Source organism: Bacillus rossius, chromosome 5, assembly GCF_032445375.1.
Source record: "Bacillus rossius redtenbacheri isolate Brsri chromosome 5, Brsri_v3, whole genome shotgun sequence".
NCBI lineage: Eukaryota > Metazoa > Arthropoda > Insecta > Phasmatodea > Bacillidae > Bacillus > Bacillus rossius.
In genome coordinates this window covers 77,314,315-77,333,725 of record NC_086333.1, presented here as the reverse complement: position 1 = coordinate 77,333,725, position 19,411 = coordinate 77,314,315, and the positions used below count along the sequence as shown (strand labels likewise).

Here is a 19,411-nt window from a genome sequence, read left to right as displayed (position 1 = left end):
TTTTATTCCCATGTGAATTTAATAACAAGATTAGGTAAAATCGAGAATACAGTTATAATTACAGTATAAAAATATATAAAATACACTATTAAGTCATTGCAAAGTGTAAATTAAATTAACTTCTATTTATATTTGTTATTGTAAACAACTGGAACTACAGTCTAATAATTGTAATTTACAATGGGTAAGTTTTTGTTGCGGAAAACTAGCATTATTACTATCACATAAGGTTGCATCAAGAAATTACCGTTTAACATGTAAACATGCTGCTTTATTTTGTTCACTTGAGTTTATAGAAAAATGTTTCCACACTTCACTTTTTTTCTCCCTACTCGCCATCTCACTATAAATATATAAAAATGACTAAAAACCAATTCTAGCACATGTGATTTTATTTATGTTGACTGAATATATAAAATTATAAATACTTTTTCACTTTTCACGTCAAATAACAAACGGATAATGTTACCAAAGACGCCCATAACGAGTTTGTAAAACGCAGTGATAAAAACTAGAAGGTATCGGGACCACGATTTTAAACCGCTACTACGACTCGAAAAGATCGATTGTCATAGAATCCACTGCAACTGTTTGTGGTATTTTGATTGCGTGCCATCTATTTTACGTCTCTGGCTATAGGTAATGTACAAGGCCACTAAACAAAAGACGAAACGTAAATAAACGTGTAGGAAAATGTCTTTTTTATTGTTCGAGGCAATGAGATTTATAAACTTAACGAAATATCTTTATTTATGATATGACGGAGTTAGATGAATTTTTTAATATATACAAATATTACCGTATTTCATCCTAAAATGTGTAACAAAATATTACACGGTAAAAACCTACTTAATTACGCCGGGACGTAAATAATCGGCAAAGTAATCGTTAAGATAATCGGCGATTACGATTAATCGGTAAGTACCCATAGTCGCCGATTACGATTCATCGGTATCCGCATCGGTGCACCACTACAAAAAACTAAAATAACTTTCTGTTAATTCAAGAAGACACTTTCCAGAAACAGGGCAGAACCTACACTATGTGCACATTTCTAGATTTTGTAGTAACTAAATTAAATGTAAACAAAGGGATGGGGCTAAATGTATGTAAAAAAAAAAATTCTACATGTTCTCTCGTATAAATGAAAATTATTTCTTGACCTAAACTATTAAATTACAATTTAAAAAATATATATATAAAACCAGTAACTAGCACAGTAGCTTTTCTTTTAAACTAAATAACCAATGGTACAACATGTATAACTTGTGTTGTACACACAGCACTAAGAGAAAAGTATTTTGTTTGAGGCGTTCATAAATAATATTGACTGGTGATGCAAGATATAAAAAACATATGATCAAGATTTAGAATTACTTTTTTTTATTGAAATCTGTTTCCTGTGTTACAATCAATGACATACCACATTACATTTTAGAAGGGGCATCAATTAAATCATGGAAATTGCTGTATTTTGCACCAAACTTATTACCACAGATGTCTTTTCCTTCTTTCCCCCCCCCCCCCCCCCCCCCCCCTCTTTCTTTCAAATTTTGATGTTACTACTTATTTGGGGGCTTGTAATATAGTTATCGTAAACTCAAAATGAAAACATATTATTAGTTTCCAATTATTATCTCTGAAGCTTCGATTCAGTTTTAGAATCGAATAAATAAAATATTCTACTTGTTAGTTTTGAAGCTTCACAGATGCCTACTACTGTGTAGGGAAAACAAAATACTGTTTTAATACATACATAATACTTCAGACAAATTCACCAAAACTTCATAGTGCAGTAGCACAGAAATTTGTCAACATTAAAATATTTTCCGTACTAGTTAATACTTTTTTTTTTTTTTTGTGTCTTCTGTCCACGTTCTATTGGAATACTGAAAAATACACTGACAAGTCAAACAGTTTTGTGTCAGCTAATTGTTAAAACTCTATCTTTTGTATCTGACAACACCACCTGAATTTTGCCTCATTTATTTCTGTATCCCTTAAAAAAAAAATTTAAAAAAAAATATACATATATATCACAGTCCACGAAAACTTGACGTTGCTCTCTTGAGACACAAATATCCTACAAACTATTTGTCTTGCTTATTAAAGTGAAATACTGTAATTATACTGTTATGTTGCTTAAGTTGCCCTTGAGTAGATTATATCTGCTTGTTATATTCTGCAAACTATTTGTCTTGCTTATTAAAGTAAAATACTGTAATTATACTGTAACCTTGCTCGAGTTTCCCTTGAGTGAATTGCATCTGCTTTGAGCTTGGGCAACTTGCATGTATATAAGTGTGAGCTGAAAGACTACATGACAAACCGCCACCTACAGTGCGATACAGAGCAACACAGCGCACGGCTGTGTCTATCAGCGGGGGCACATCACTGCTCGACCCCCGTCCACGGACAAGGTGACCCCCGTGATGAACGATGCGTCGTCCGACGCCAGGAAGACGATGCTCTTCGCGACCTCGTCTGGCGTGCCCGGCCGGCCCAGCGCGTGCGTGGTCTTGCACCTCTCCAGGAACTGCCGACACGTTGTTTCCACACCGTACAAAATAAAACCGTAGTAATAATATGATAAGTAAGTAAAGGGTTTGACACCAGTGAAACACTTAAAATCATTTTGACTAGTGCATGTGATAAGGAGTACCAATTACAAACACCTGATTGCTATTTGCACGGTGCTTTATCCTGTCATATTTACTAACTATGCAATGCGCTCGTTATCTAACAGTGGGACCAAACACACCGTGCAACTTTAATGCGAGAATTTTTTTCTGATGTCCTAAAATTTCAGTGCGATGATTACGCCCAAGCAACTTTTATGTGATATTGTAGTTCACATAATTGTGCAGTTATCAAAGCCACTGCTCTATCTGCACTTTTAAAATAGAACGCTCATAATACCGGGTTAAAAAAAAAAAAAATTGGGTCTACTATTCCTCATTAAATGGGCCACTGATATTTACATGGTCAAGTTCTATTTTTAGTGTTGGAATCTCGAATAAATTACGAATACCGGTAATGAAATGGGAATAGACTGGGGAAGATTTTAATTCGAACCCCAACAAAGTATTGAAGTTTTCAAGTGTTATTCAAATTGTTACTATTCTGGGATGCAACGAGGTCATAAGAGGGGATGGTGTAAAGCAATTACTATGTAATTATCTTTCCTGGTACGCGTAGTAAGAATACCTATAAGGAGAAAGCATGTTGGTTTTCAGACGAGCTAGTGTTCGTCCTAGCATGCGCACGCTCACCGAGGCGTAGTCCCCCTCGCTCATGCCCGCCCGCTTGTGGATCTCGGTGACGATGACGCCGGGGTTGACGGCGTTCACGCGCACGCCCTGCGCGGCCAGCTCCAGCGCCGCGCACCGCGTCATCTGGTCCAGCGCGGCCTTGCTCATGTTGTAGGCGATGATCCCTGGGAACTGGGTGCACGGGGCATTCCTTTACCACCACACGCAGCTTCTTGCGATTTTTTCAATTCAAACGCGCAATAATCGGCTACGTTCTGCTAAAACACATGCAGTACAATATAAATACTATGCCAGTAATAATTTGCTGTACGACTAACAACTCACCAAAAAAAAAATTTTTTAAATTAGTTGGGTTTTGTTCCCCCCCCCCCAGTTTTTTTTAAAATTAAGATTCGTTTACTCAAACTAAAATACATGTGCATTTGCAGTGCATGCTTTTCTAAGAATGATACTTTTTTGTTAATTTAGTAAATTTATATAAAAAAAAAAACCTTAACCAAAATGTGTTTTCCCCCTGCATCAGTTCGGAATCAGTGGATCAGGAATCGCTGACGATTGGCATACCGGCAACATTTTGGGAATCGTGCGGTTCTACTGGGAAGCTACATAAACACACTGTTTTAAGGATGCTCTGTAAATTTTTTTCAATAGTGTTTTGCAGCGGTGACTGAAAACTCGTGTAAGTACACACACACACGCACGCACCGATCGTAAGCCGGCGACGCTCGACACGTTCACGACGTTCCCCTTGGTCTTGACGAGGTGCGGCACGGCGAGCTGGGTCAGGAGGAACACGGACCGCACGTTGATGTCCATCTGCCTGTCGTAGTCCTCGACGGCCAGGTCCGCGATGGAGCCGACCACTTGTATGCCGGCCGAGTTCACCTGCACACCATCACTAGGGACAACATTGTATGGTTTTATTTGTAGGGGAAATTTTTTTTAAACAGGAGATTTCGGCGTAACTTTTTTTTTTATTTTCATACATTGTCCTGACACACAAAGAAAGAGAATTTAAATGAAATGGTTGGATTGAGGTTCATCCTTTATCGTTAACCCAATAACTTGTGTGCCGAAGGAATTTCAACTTTGGTGTACAACTTATAAGTGTTCTCACATCAATGTTGGTGCTGTGGCTTAGTTGTTTACTATCTATTATTCAACTAATATGAAACAAGTAAATATTCTTAATACTGTACTTATTTCACCAAAATAGTCTCATTTTGAATAACACAGAATGCGCTTCAATAAGCAATCTGATGATCGTAGCCCAAGACAGATCTTTGGATCGTTCCTCTAAAATTTGTGACAATATACTTACCGGAACTAAAAACATGATAAGAAGTTCATACATTATAAATAGTCGGCAAAAGGTGGCAGCAGTGTCGAAGAAATGTTAGGTGCATTTATATTGATGGGCTGGAATGATATGAGATGCTACAATCAATTGTGACACAGTTATAAAATGATTATTGCTGTTGCCACAAGATAGCAGCACATGTCACCTTGTCTGTTTTAGTAAAAATTAACACATGTTGGTATTTGATAACAATACAAATCAAATCAAATCAAAGTAGTTTGAAATATTTATAAGTTTTTACGAAGAAAAGTGCCTTTATTTAAAATGGAAAGTAATTAGGACTAAATAAAACAACTTATTAAAGCATTAATAAAAAAAAAGCAAGAATTTCAAACACTGTTAATATATAAGAATTTCACATGAGAAGTGGTAGTAGTAACATTACAATTTAAAGCAGTTTTTATACATGAATTATGAATGATCTGAAAACTGTAAATACTTAATGTGTAAATATTTATGTATGTTTAATACAATAAAAATTTCGGACACGTCTACTCTTGCTGTGTCACTTCGAAATACTAGTCATGAAAAGCCCTGACTTCATTTTTTTATAATGATCTCTGCTCACCAATCGAAATACAATGGTGCAAATGGCCACTATACAACAAAATCATTAGTAAAATCATGTCTATAACACAACTAATTAGGAAAATAAAAATAAATTGGCAAATTTTTGTGCACTTGAAAAATACACTGAATTTTTTTCTCAGTCTGTTTACTCATATTTGTACAAATATCATGATAAAGTGGATACATTCAATAAATTTTTATTTTAATGACAAAATATAACCATTTTTTTTTTGTAAATTGAGTTAACTTTTGTCAAATTGCTGATTGATTTCATATTTAGTACCTTGTATTGTTTGATTTCATATTTAGTACCTTGTATTGTTTATCAACTTGAATTCCAGTGTTACAGGTTGTACTGCCATTCTTTGCTGTGTTATTTCAGTCCTATCACAATTCACAATACAATCTTGTTTGTCCCTAATCATCATACACATCTGATCATGCAGATAGAATTTTGTATGTATTCCTTGTGCTCATTCTACTGTCAAAATACAAATCAAAACAACTCACCAAAACATCAAGTCGCCCAAAATAACCAATCACATCGCTGATGGTCTTCTGACAAACTTCCTTCCCGGTCAAATCCCCAATCAGAGTGATTACCTGACAAAAGAAAAAGATGTCATCAGACATTACATATGTAAATGATTGAAATAGTCAGGAGACAATACAAAAGTATTCAGAAAGAAGATTAACTTACCATATACTATCACTGACAACTAAAAAATTTAATTCTGAGAGAAAATGGGTTACAGAATTTTTCACGCCCACGGGAGAATTAATTTTTAATGACTTCAAGGGCCTAAAATTACAGAATTTTTCTACAATTCATATAACTAAACAGGCAAAACTATGATAAACTGTACATAAGGGTTTAATTATGTGAACACGTGTTATTTGAAAAGGGCCAGAAAATTTACAGACAGTAAAAAAAATTGTAAATGTCAATGACTAAATCAAAATCTTATTGGTGTTATCACCAGCCGCGAACAAAGTTACATCTAGATGTATTCAACTATCGGAGCAGGTTTATGTTGTCCGCTTATTTAGTTGGTCTCAGCTCACGTCATAAACACTATTAATAAAACACCAGGGCCCTGTACGGTATTTTTATTAATGAAGCATTTGTAGTGTAACTTGTTTAATTGAAGACCCTTTCCAGTACCTTTATAAAGTAAATGTACCTAATTTATTCACTTATTAATATCAAAATTTCTTAAGGTAATTATCAAAACACAAATCTAAATTTAGGTTCCTGGTTGGTAAAAAAAATTTGTTTTAAAGATTGTGGTTTTCAAATACTCAGCGGAGGGCTCCCGGAAACTCCTTATTCTCTGGCGGCTATTCCATACCACCCAGATCCCCCCCCCCCCCCCCCCTTTTCCAACATGTTTAAGACTAAGATGCTTCTCCAAACAAGGCCCTACAAAGACATACATAGCATAAATAGTAAACACAGCAGTTATCTAGAAAAAAAAACAAAGCTTGTATAAAAACTAGCTAGACCACCACAAAGAAAACCAGTGTTGGATGAGATCATCTATAACAGGGCTGTCCAAAACACAATATCATACCAAGGGCCACATTAGTGTTGCTGTGAAGTGGATGATTGTAATGTTCTGAGGGAGGTAAAAACTACATTCCAGTAAATTATGTACTGAGATCTGCGATCATTAAAAATGCATTAATCTGCCATACCATGAAAATGGTGATATTGACATAAAATATGTAAAGCCTAACGTTTATTTTTGTTTTTCTTGGTCTAATGTGTGGGCCGCACAAAAACTGCTCACCGGCCCCCCAAACGGAACAGGGCCAAAGTTCCGTATCATGTATCCAATTTTAATCCCTTGAACCTGATGGCATTATTCTGCACACATTGATATTTTGGTTCCTACATGATGCTTGCTGTTTTAATTAAGTACTTCAAAGATCGTGGATTCACCAAAAATATTTTTTATAAAACAATGAATTATGATCCAAAGTTGAATACGAATGAAAAATTTTCCGCCAGACCTGACAAAATTAGTTTGTACGTATTGGGATACTTAACCTCTGGACGTACTAAACTAAAACAGCACACATCGTGTACCACAGGATCAATGTAGACTCGATCATGCTGTTTGGTACTTAGCATGAACTTTTGTACGTATATAGAACTGTATTGTGAGTTGACTTTGTGGCACTTGTACCGGGCCAAGTGATAGACACAGTTTAAATGCGCCCCAGCTTTTTACAGTTAGCACCATGTTGGAACACTGGAAGGGTTGGCGAACATAAACCGTGAGAGTGGCATCCCTGTAGTGAGAAACAAAAAACAGTCTTCGTTTTCATCGGCTTGATGGCGGTAGGTCGCAATGGTGCGGGCTGATGCTATCGTGTAATTTATGTTGCATCATCGGTTAAAACCATCTCGATACAGTCCACACTTCTGCCATCAGCCCTCGACGACAGTAACGAACCTTGTCGGCCGGGGTGCCGGCCTCCAGACACGAGCTGATGGTCGCGGCCAGGTTGTCCTTGTTGCGCCCGCACAGCGCCAGCCAGCTGCCTCGCCGGGCGAAGTCCACGGCCGTAGCCGCCCCGATCCCGGAGCTCGCCCCTGCAAGCAGCGACACGCGTGACATCCCGTGAATTATTACCATAATAATATACATTTTTCCTTCCGTATCAACGGAATTGCAAAGTCTTTCCTTCCATCTCTAATTTTTTCTCCTAGGCGAGTAGGCGAGGCCAAACTTCCAAGGCTTTCACTAGCGAATACATCGCGCTCTTAGAAACTCGCATGGTACATGGCGAGTGGATTTCAAACGCATGATCGGTGAACATGTTCGGGCTCGGCCCACTGCGGTAAGCAGACCGTTGGCCCATGGGCTCGCTGTGGTCTGGCATTGCCACTGGCCCAAAAGGTTTTTTATTCCCCAACACCTTGGCCAGGACTGAAGACCGCGACTAACTGACTGACTGATTGATTAACACTCACAATTGGGCTTTCACCCGGTGACAAGGAGTCCTACCCTTTCTCACACTTCTCCCTTTACGCCACCACAGATCCTCAGATTTCAACCAGTATCAGATAACCTAACAATCTTCTCCTTGCCACGAAGCTTGATTATTTGGTAAATAATTTACAAAAGGATAAGCACTAAGGTTTACAAGACAGGAGGGATAATGCCATCCTATACTAATTGAAACACAAATGACCATATCAGAGATAATCTTTAGATAATGTTCAAACAAGATGATATAGACAAAAAAATTATGATAAGCAAAGGGTAAGTCAAGTGCATAGCAACTCTACAAAAATAAAAATACAAAAACGTATCCGTTAACACACGTTTTCGTAATTTCCATTGGTATTCTTTTTGACCCTAGAGGAATTCTGTAAACAGTTTTGCAGACTGCTCCTCTTCATGGTCAAGTTTCAGAGAGAAATTCCTTTCCCTCAAGCCCATTCCACTCCCTCCCTGTCCTCACAAGGAAGGCATGCCTCCCTCTTTCTGTTCCCCTCCATTCCCTCTGGAGCTTCCACCCGTGATTTCTCAGTCTTTTACACCCACCTCTGTGTATGCTAGTTCCCAGCTGCCCCCAGCCCCCTCCACCTTACATCTCCTACAGCAGCCTGACTGATGTCCACAATCCCTGCTTTACCCTTACCTAGCTCCACAGAATCACCAGACTAATTAGCAGTACCCAAAAGTAGCATTTTAGGAATTTTATCTTATTTTTATGAGTAACATCTTAGATCTTAGTATAAATTATTTTGTGGGAGGAATTTCGTGAATGCGGCGGACGTCCAGGAACGGAAATGTGTAGCAACCACACTGCTGCCATCTGTGGAGGATAGCACAAACCAAAGTAAACAGAGAGAAAGGGAAACTTTATGGTTTTAATTGTTTAGTGAATTTTAACAAAATGGGCAGTATTTTAGTAAAACTATTTGTCGAAAATCAACTTCAAAGCGGGGTTTAGTAATTTTTCAAGTCTTTTTCACTTTTATCAGAGTCCTTATATTATGGAACATAATGCTTGATGTTATAATTTAGAAATCAAAAGATCCTGAACATAAAAAAAAAAATTGTGATATAACTATAAATTGTGATCATAGGTTAAATAAAAAAGGAAAATTAATTTTGTATTAAATTACGGTCATATGACAAGATTTTATGTGCAGTATCTTTTGACGTACTAAACTAAATCAGCAAGCATCATGTGCCACAGGATCAATATTTACAGGATCATGCTATCAGGATCAAGGGATAAACTTGGATACATGATACAGAACAATTACCTATAGTTTAAAATTTCTGTCTGCTATTAAAATGATTCAATAATCGACCTAACTGGTGTGTGTGGAAACTATGTGATTGGCATTCAAAAATGTAGTTAAAAACACAATTTTCGTATGATTCTATATAAGATGTTGTGTCCAAGTTTCATATATTATAAGTGTATTTGTAAAATAAAAATACACAAATTTTCTCATTACTGATAATAAAGGTTACACATCCTATACTGACTTTTTTATTTTTCATATATAGTGGCCTATAGCGATAAGCCCAACAGCCAATGGGTCAATTTGGGTCAGTGCAATCATCGATTTCAGTCCGAGGTAATCACATATCAACATGTAAATATCACACCCAAGCCTTACCCGGGAATCGAACCCAGGACCCCTCGCACCGTAAGCCGGTGTGCATCCGACTACGCTACGGGAATCGGCTCCTACTGATCTAAAACCACTGAAGTAAAATCCTCAAATCATTCGCTCCCCCCTCCACCTAAAAAAAAAAAAAAAATGCCCAACACAACAATTAAATCGAAGTCCGTCCCTGTTCAATAATCGAAAAACACTGTTATCATAAACAAAAAAACTACAACGTGTATGAGATTACATAAGGTGCTCACAAATAGTGGAGCACTTCTTAATTACGAAGCAATCAGCTAATTGATTTATCACATTCCATACCTGTTATCAAAACAACTTTCTCGGACAATGACATTCCACCTATTTTTTTTTCCTTCCAGAAAACAATGGCCTATTTTTGTACTCGAAGTTATTACATACCTAACCTTAATCTTTTTATTACGGTATTTATCTTTAATTACATTACTCGTAAACATTCCTCATAGGCCACGTTCCACTTCTTACATTCAGCACCAATGTACTGTTTTGAAGTTGTATGAATATATTTCATATGCAAGTAACGGTCATTATTAAAAACCAAAAAGTAACTTTTCTTTAGTAAAAAAGTACAATATGAAGTCGTACCTACTTGGCCCTTAATTTAAGCCTTGGTCCAAACCCTGCCTGTACCATTGACTACTGTCGAAGAACACTCTGGGTCGTGCACCACAGCGGGAGTCAAACACTCGAATACATATACCCATAAATTCTTTCGGACGGTAAGATATGAGTACAAGATAAAATTATTTACTTCTTTACAGCTTTAAATACAGAATGGAAACTCTCACATCTATGTAGTGTTATGAAACTTCTGCTCTGAACACCAGAAGCCATGTCTGGAGTACAATTGAACTTGGTCTTCATTAGCTCATGCCGACCTCCATGCACACCGACTTTCGGTGTAAAGGGTTCTGGGTTTGAGTCCCCGGTAACTCTGTGGTGTAAAATTTAGACATTGAAATATACTGAAATTAAAAATTATGGTCAAAAGATGAATGAATTTGGGACTTTTGTTAGCGAAAGACAAAGACCATTTATTTTATGCCTTATCGGAGTGTTGATTGGTGGTGGTGAGCATAGTAGAGGTGTAAAAGTAACGAAAATAAACGTACCCGTATGTATTCGTTACTATAACATTCAGTACTCGTTACTTTCGTATCGTTACTCGTTACTTCTGATACCGCATAACATGCAACGAATCGAGTCGTATTGCGTACGCGTACAGTATGACGTCGCGTAAATAATAATAATTAGAATATATAATATTAACAATATTTGATAATTAACAGTTTTTGTTAACCAAGAAACAATTAAATCTCATTAGAGCGGCCTTATTATATTATCTCTTTTAAGATAATAAAAAAAACGTGAAAATTCGCGATAATAAAAAAACAAAAACATACATATTTCTAATTTGTAAAAAATACTTTCTTACGTTGTTTCTGTTCCAATCTCAAACTTTGTCTACACACACAATACCTTTAATAAACAGTAAAATAACTTGGACGACGAATTTCCAAATTATACTTTACTTAATAAACAAACATCGTTCTTTGTAACGTAAATTCATCGAATATGCGCGCGCATGCGTGAAACATACGAAAGATGCGAGATGCGAGTAACGAAATGCAGCCGTGTGTAACGTTTCGTTACTCGTATATAGACAGCGCACCCGTTACTCAGTAACGAATACATACGGTTCGCTACAGCTCTAGAGCATAGACACCAACTAACGATTTCGGAGAGGTTTATGCTATTACACAAAACCCAAGACACTCGATCCTCGGGCATAACGTCTCCTCGTGGCTTTAAAGTGGTAGGCAGATGCACAGGAGTTTAAGGCCCCCATGACACTACAATAAAAGAAGCAGAATAAAATAAATGGTACGGGTGAACTCCCATTTCTTATATCAGGGAACTCATACATGTGCTGCTCATATGCTTGTCTTGTCCTGGTCCTGGAGCAGGCGCCCCTTAAGGGCATATATTGTGTCACAAGTCGACATGTATTACGCAACAAACTGCGTGGACGTTGACGAGAATACTACAATGGTTTGCACTCAAGGAAGAAATCACATTAGATAACACTCAAAAAACATGGCCTGTGCTGCTGTTCTCACCCTGTAACTGCTTCTCCCAGTCGATGCGAGCAGGGGCGGTGCCAGGGGGGGGGGGATTAGGGGTTCTACCCCCCCCCCCCCCAAGACCAATTCTTTTTATATATTTATTATTCATCACTCAAACCAATTTCATATTAAAAATTAATAAAATTGATACCATTACAATATTTGAATTGAAGTACCGAAAACTGCTAAAATAGCACTATTTTACACCTTAAAATCCTAATTTTCCCGGGGGAGAACTTTAATATGGGGGGCCATGTTTCTTAACACTCCCCATACACAAATCCTGGCTACGCCACTGGATGCGAGCCAGCAGCTCTCGATGATGCCTCCACTCGTCCTCGAGGCGGTCAGCTGCCTGCAGCTCCGCCTCTCGCAACTGCTCTTCTGGCCTCAGCACCCTGGACTGCGAGGCGACATATCACTCGGTGTGGGTGTAGCAGTCGTCAGGGTTGCTTCAGTTGTCGGTCAGCGTTTTCACCACTTGCTCTCGTACTTGCACACTGACTCCAGAGCCGGCGGGCGCACAGTGTCGGGCCCTCCCCTCCTCCATTGTCGGAGGTGTGGAACCGCGACAGATGTGCTCCGTTGTCGCTGTGCGGCAGTCGACGGAACCTAGTTGCTGCATCTTGTAAATAAACGATTGTCACTTGTCTGCACACACACTTACTGGTACACTGCACTGACACTCGCACTCGCTAACTCCCGGTGTACACTGAAAAAAAAGTTACGTCGATGGGCAACAACGACCTTAGCTACTGGGGAAGGCACGATGGATTTTGACATGGTGGCGAAACTAGAGAGCCCAATGGCAACTGCACACTAATTAAAGAGGGTACAAGCCTCGTGACCTGTATGAAAAGTAAGAAAATTAAGTATAACTGAAAATGTGTTCTGGCAGAAAAAACTAATGAAGTTAAGCGACTGGAAGTTTGGTTTCAAGTCGAAAGAGGCCAGCTAGAGGGGATTAAAATTCGTTAGGAAAGCTTCATTATTTCAGCTAGTTCAGAAATGGCAATGTGATAAATGCTCTGTGATGCTCGAGTGTGTTCGGCCTCGCCACGATGAATACTCGGCCTCGGGAGTCTACGCCACTAGGGGTTGCATTTTGTACACTAATTGCCCAGAGAGAGGAAGACAGATCACACTAGTATTCAGAATCGTATTGCTCTCAGCATAGTTATAAATTATTTTTACAAATAAGACTGTTAGCTTACAATTCATTTTTTGAAATTAGTTTTTGAATTAATTTTACAGACTGTTGATCAGCGGAAGGATACATACACACATTTGGAGGAAGAAAACACACACTAGCTGTGTCGGTAGCAGCATGATTGGCTATCGATTAATCGATGGTAAGGGGCATTTGAATCGTTGCACTTCAATGTGTTGTGTGCTCCTTTGTCGCTCAGTTCGGTTTTGACTGCGAGTGATGACGGACGTTCCTGCGCTTACTCGCGGTTAAGTGGGACAACTCGTTAAATGCAGTATTAGTGGATGACGTTAATTATGATCGTATGGAGGTAGTGTCGCTCAATGATGTAAAGCGAAAAAGCATAAGTGAAACCTGTGATCTGAATGCACGAACAAACAAATCATGCAGGCGTGACGTCCGCTTAAGTAATTCTTCGGGAGAAGAAATGTCCGGCGACGGACGAGACCAAGTGGACGATCAACAACGTGGAAGTGGGTATGTACCAGGTGAGAGCGCACGTTACCCTGATTCTTGTAGCGGTCCATTCATTGTAGTAGTAGAATCCCTTGATAGTAATATCGGAAACTTGCACCCGATTGCTTTAGGTAAAAGAATGCACCCTAATCGTTACATATTGCAAATACAACAAGCAGGTCCAAAACGGCTGAAAATGTACTTTAGTACGGCGACAGCTGCCAATCAATTTTTGGACTCTGATACACCAGGCAAGATGAACCTGCGAGCGAGCATCCCCATGGGTCTAACGAGGAAACAGGGGATCATATATGGTGTTCCTTTGGATGTTAGTATGGATGAAGTCCTCGACGGATATGAAAGCGCTACCCACAAACTCCTGCATGCGGAATGTCTCACCAAGCATATCCAACGCAATGGGCAGGACCTACGGGTGCCTATCAAGCTCCTCAGTCTCACCTTTGAAGGAAAAACACTGCCCCCATATGTCAGTATTTATAAAGAAATTTACAAAGTGACACCTAAAGTACAGAGTGTAACCATGTGTTACCAGTGCCACCGTTTTGGCCACACTGCCAAAAACTGTCGCTCCACGACCCCTCGCTGTGCTACCTGCCTTCATGTACATGGACAGGCCTGCCCGACAGCTGACACACCACAATGTGTCAACTGCCGGGGAGCACACTCGGCTCTCAATAAAAAACTCTGCCCCATGTGGGAACATGAACGTGAAATCAAACGGCTAATGGCTTATCATAATCTTTCGTATGCGGATGCGACAAAAAAGTTACCACCCGGACCATGTGTACTGGAACAACAGGTCCATTATCCTATAATAGGGTTCCCTGTCATGCAACCCCATCTCCAACATACAGTTTCCACCCACAACAGAACACCTGTAGAGGTCCCCGCACCACAGCCGACGTTTGCTCACGTGACCCAACGTACCATGCCACGTAAGACTGTGACAACACGGCCCGATGGCTATACCACCTGTTACAAGGCGATCCCACCCGTCATTCCGCTGGACTCCCACACACATGGCGACATTCGCCAATATTACGCGCAGTTCTGTCCTGAAGTACCAGACATCACTATCGGACCAGTACACAATCCACACGCAGGTGAGCACAACCTTGAACACCCGCCACCTACCCCTACAGGCTTCGAGCACACTGTTCCTAATGATAAAGTACAGAATATCGTCGATATGATTGAGGGCTTGGTCAGCACTGCGAAGACCGACCATACGTTCGCCATCAACAAGGATACCTTGATGGAGGTTCTCCTCCGCATTTTGAACTTATAATTTAATCTTCTTGTACCATCTCACTTCCTTTCAACCTTAAGATACTACAATGGAATGCTAGATCATTGTTCGCTAATCGATATCCCATGGAACACTATCTACACCTACACAACGTTGATATTATATTGCTATGTGAAACCAGACTTACGGACAAATACCCAGTTAGGATACCGGGATATCAACTATACAGATCTCACAAACCTGACCGGGGTACTGCTATTTTCGTGAATAAATACTTTAGTGTAGCGGAAATATCGATTCAATATCCACCCCGTGCTGACAACATTGATGCTGTCGCCATTCAGGTCCATTACCGACACTTCGCATGGGCCATAGTGTCCCTCTATGTCCACCCCAACTCCACCATTGATGCTGATACATGGGACCTTTTCTTCCGCCAATTTCCCACCCCTGTAGTGATAGGTGGGGATTTTAATAGCCACCATTCCTCTTGGGGTAATGCTTATTGTGATGCAGCAGGCCGGACTTTGCTTGAATTTCTTCATACCTCGAGCTATATGATCATGAATGACAAACGCCACACTCGGTTAGGTTGCTACCAACAACAATCTACTGCTATAGACTGACGCCAGCCGATAGTGCGCCTCTTAGTCGCACAGGCCGCGATGCCTCTCCGACGCCTCTCAAAACCATGTTCCACGAACACGCCCGCGCGTGCAACATGGTGCAACGAGTGTGAGTGCACCGAACGACCCGCAGCTAGCACCACTACCGGCCACCTCGGCGGAAGCACTCCGCCGGGTGTGGCAATGTGCTTCCGCTGGACTATAGCATCAAGGGCACATGTTTTCTTTCACAGACATAAGCTATGTAATGTATATTTCATCAAATGTTTTTATTTGTTAATCCAATTGTTCAATGTGCGAATAGGTCCTAAACTTGGCCGCGTCTGTTTCCCGCGCGCTGCGCTTCTGGCGCGCAATTGGCAGGCCTGCTGTAGCGCTGTGCTACACGAGTGAGTCAGTACCCACCGGGAGCTCGAAGAGGCTGGTCGTCTTCGCGCAACGTTGAGAGGCCACCTTCGCGCCAATTCCGCAACCGCATCTAGATCGTGAGTTACAACACCACTGGCCGTGCATCACCGCGCATCACCGCGCAGGTCTTAGCAGCAACGTCCGCCACGTACTGTTTGCTCAAAACTCCCCCCTCTCCATTGTAAGCGGGGTCATCGCCGAACAGCCGTACTCGCGCAGAGCTCTCTAACCCCGAACAGTCACGGCCAGGGGATGGATAGCACCATGTAGAGGTTGATGTGTAATAAAAACCACACTTCACGTAGCGGAGTGCATCATTTGTAGTGTAAGGCGTCTTGGGTGGCCTAAACAGCCCAAGAATCACCTCTACGGACACGTCCCTGCCTCCCGCCACTTGGCCGAACCCAAACCCCGAGACCCATCCCGCAAAACTTGATAGCTTTGACGGGGAGGCAGCCGGAACGGTGTCAAGACCTAACTCTCATTTCTACAGACCTCGCGGGGCAACTTACCTGGACTGTCTTAGAGGACAATTAGGGAAGTGATCATTTTCCCATATTGTTGACTATGCAGGTCGGCCAACCTTTGCCTCCTCAACAGTCTCCAGCAACAGCCAAGTTTCGTACCCATAAAGCTGACTGGAGTAAATTCCGCGGCCTTCTGGCCGATATCGCCCCTTTTGCGGACATAGGCCCAGGAACGGTAAATGCATGTTACGACTATTTCTACACGCAAATCTTGCATGCCGCACATCAAGCCATCCCTATGACATGCCAGACCGCTTGTCGTAAACGTAAACCCACTTGGTGGGATGATAAATGTCAGGCTACAAATACTGCATGACTTACGGCCCTTAAAACTTATAAACACTGTTCCACTCTCAGTAACTACATAGCATTATAGAAGGCGCAAGCAGTGGCGAAACGGACATAAGGGGGTGAAAAAGGAAAAATGGCACGCCTTCTGCACATCATTTTCGCGGTCTACTCCCCTGCCACAATTATGGCGACAGTTTAAACAATTTCGGTCTAGCAAAGATTTCTCTTATGTGACTCCTATCCCTGATGTCATAGTACCAGCCTTTATGCGGCATATTGCCCAGGATTATGTTCCCAATGTAGATATACATTTCACTCTGCCTACGACGCCCATGAATAAGCATATAGAACATACTGCCTTAGTTATGCCTTTTACGCAGCATGAACTACTAACTTGTATACGTCATACTCCTAACACTGCGCCGGGACTTGACAAAATCCCATATGTGATGATCCGGAACCTCCCTGAGCAATGTACTTCATACTTATTACAACTATATAATCACATTTTCGTTCATGGTGTAATTCCGTTAGCCTGGCGGGAATTCATCATAATTCCTATTAAAAAGCAGAATAAACCGCTGTTAGCCCCTACTTCTTACCGGCCCATTGCACTCCTCTCGTGTCTTGCAAAGGTTTTTGAAAAACTGTTGAAAAATAGGTTACAGTGGTGGTTGGAAAAGAATAAGCTCATCCGACCTGAGCAGTTTGGATTTCGGCCAGGTGTCGGTTCACACGAGGCCATAATATCCTTATTGTCAAAAATTCATGCTGCCTTCAAGCTCAAGAAACTATGTACCGCACTCTTTGTAGACCTGGTATCCGCTTTCGATAATGTTAACTTGACAGTTTTGTATGAGAAGCTGTGCCATATTGGAATTCCCACTCAAATTATTAAATGTGTAAACGCTCTTTTTGCTGTCCGACTATATTACCCAATCACGTCACAGACACCATCGTCTGCACGCATGGTATATAATGGCCTTTCACAAGGCAGTACATTGAGCCCACTCCTGTTCCTTTTGTATACCCAAGACTTAGTTTATCACATTGGCCGTACATCCTATAACATTACTTATGCAGATGATATCGTGATATGGGCCTATAATACAACATATCAGGGAGCTCAGGACACGCTGCGTGACACTCTCTACAGGCTTCATGCATGGACTGATAGCAATGGATTAGAAATATCCCCGACGAAAAGTAAGATCGTGTTTTTTACGAGGAAATATAAACCACGCAATTTTCCGCCCTTCCAACTGCTGGGTCAACCCTTACCGATTGTGACAGAAATTAAATACCTAGGTGTGGTATTTGATCATCGTTTGACGGGTAAAGCCCACATTAAATATCTCATGCATAAATGTCGGAAGCGCATTGATCTGTTAAAAGCTCTAACACACCGCACGTGGGGTGCAGAGGTTAAATTATTAAAATTATTTTATATTACCACTATTCGGTCGGTGCTAGATTATGGCTGTTGTGTTCTTTACAACCTCTCTCCCACCAGGAGTGCTGAACTGGAGAAGATACAGAATGTTATTATGCGGATAATTTTAGGTTCCTTCCCTTCGGCACCTATCCCATGTATGCAATTCGAACTGGGACTTCTGCCACTAACCCTCCATAGAAAGTGCTTCCTGAGGAAACTTTACGTTCAAGGGCATCTCACGTTGCCAGTTATATGCGGGCGGTGGACAAACTGGATTTGGATATTCCGGACGCTCTTAAACGTGCAAAGTCCCATATCGTTTCTACGCCCTGTTTAAACAAATATACCTTAACATATGATATTACGTTTCAACCGCTGCGAACACAGGTCATAGGTAGTAAGGCACAACCGTCATATCTAACCGCTCAGGAGTTCTACGAAAGCGTGAATCACGTGCATTTGCAACGAACTATATATACAGATGCTTCCAAAACAGACACAGGGGTAGGAGCTGCATATTACGATAGTCACACTAAAACTACTGGATTATATAAACTGCCCCCTATAACTACCATTTACTATGCTGAGGCGTATGCGGTATATAAGGCGTTGCAATATGTGCTCCGAGAAAAAATTCACCACTCTATTATTGTGTCAGATTCATATAGTTTAATTCAGTCTCTCAATTCCACCCCCCTTACTAGAGAACCTGTGGTTTGGCTTATTAAGGAACTTTCACTTACCTTGTGTAGACTTCACATCAGTGTACAATTTTTCTGGATACCTGGTCATATCGGGATTCACGGGAATGAAATGGCAGATCGCCTGGCCAATTTGGCTCGATGCTGTGGTAGTACGGTCCCGGCGATATTATATAATGTTCTTCTCCCTTACCTCGACCGGCTCATTATGAAGGAATGGGATGTCGTATGGAGACGCTATGCCAGGGTTACCGCAACAGTTTATGTGTCCTTATATCACAATAGACCGGTCGGCACGGATATTGTCTTTGATAATCAGCCGCGTCACCTCGCTGTCTTATCATTTCGACTCCGATCCAATCATACCGCTGCCCCTGCCCACTTGCAAAACTTGGTATTCAAGACAATTCTGACTGCACATGTGGTGCTGTCCTGGCGGATGTTAATCATTTACTATTTGAATGTCGTTGTG

The 19,411-nt window shown here is 40.8% G+C and overlaps 1 protein-coding gene across 2 annotated transcripts; it reads right to left on the bottom strand.

Annotated features, from left to right (window-relative positions):
- Positions 1 to 1,551: 1,551 nt before the first annotated feature.
- LOC134532045 (3-oxoacyl-[acyl-carrier-protein] reductase FabG-like) lies at positions 1,552 to 10,738 on the bottom strand. Of its 2 annotated transcripts, none has more exons than XM_063368198.1 (6): positions 10,678 to 10,738; positions 7,665 to 7,804; positions 5,713 to 5,805; positions 3,978 to 4,157; positions 3,273 to 3,443; positions 1,552 to 2,536 (listed from the first exon to the last, which is right to left on the bottom strand). In XM_063368198.1, the coding sequence occupies exons 1-6, from the start codon at positions 10,721 to 10,723 to the stop codon at positions 2,378 to 2,380; spliced, it is 789 nt and encodes a 262-aa protein (XP_063224268.1). In that variant the 5' UTR covers positions 10,724 to 10,738; the 3' UTR covers positions 1,552 to 2,377. The 2 variants fall into 2 exon arrangements, with proteins under 2 accessions (XP_063224268.1, XP_063224269.1); XM_063368199.1 differs by lacking the exon at positions 10,678 to 10,738 and adding an exon at positions 10,172 to 10,480.
- Positions 10,739 to 19,411: the final 8,673 nt, after the last annotated feature.

Excerpts from the sequence above, each read along its gene's own strand:
- LOC134532045 (XM_063368198.1), bottom strand. The coding sequence starts at position 10,723 with ATGGCTTCTGGTGTTCAGAGCAGAAGTTTCATAACACTACATAGAT. Across the intron at positions 5,806-7,664 it reads CCGGCACCCCGGCCGACAAG|GTAATCACTCTGATTGGGGA; the intron begins GTTCGTTACTGT and ends TTCTTTTGTCAG. Across the intron at positions 4,158-5,712 it reads TTGGGCGACTTGATGTTTTG|GTGAACTCGGCCGGCATACA; the intron begins GTGAGTTGTTTT and ends GATGGTGTGCAG.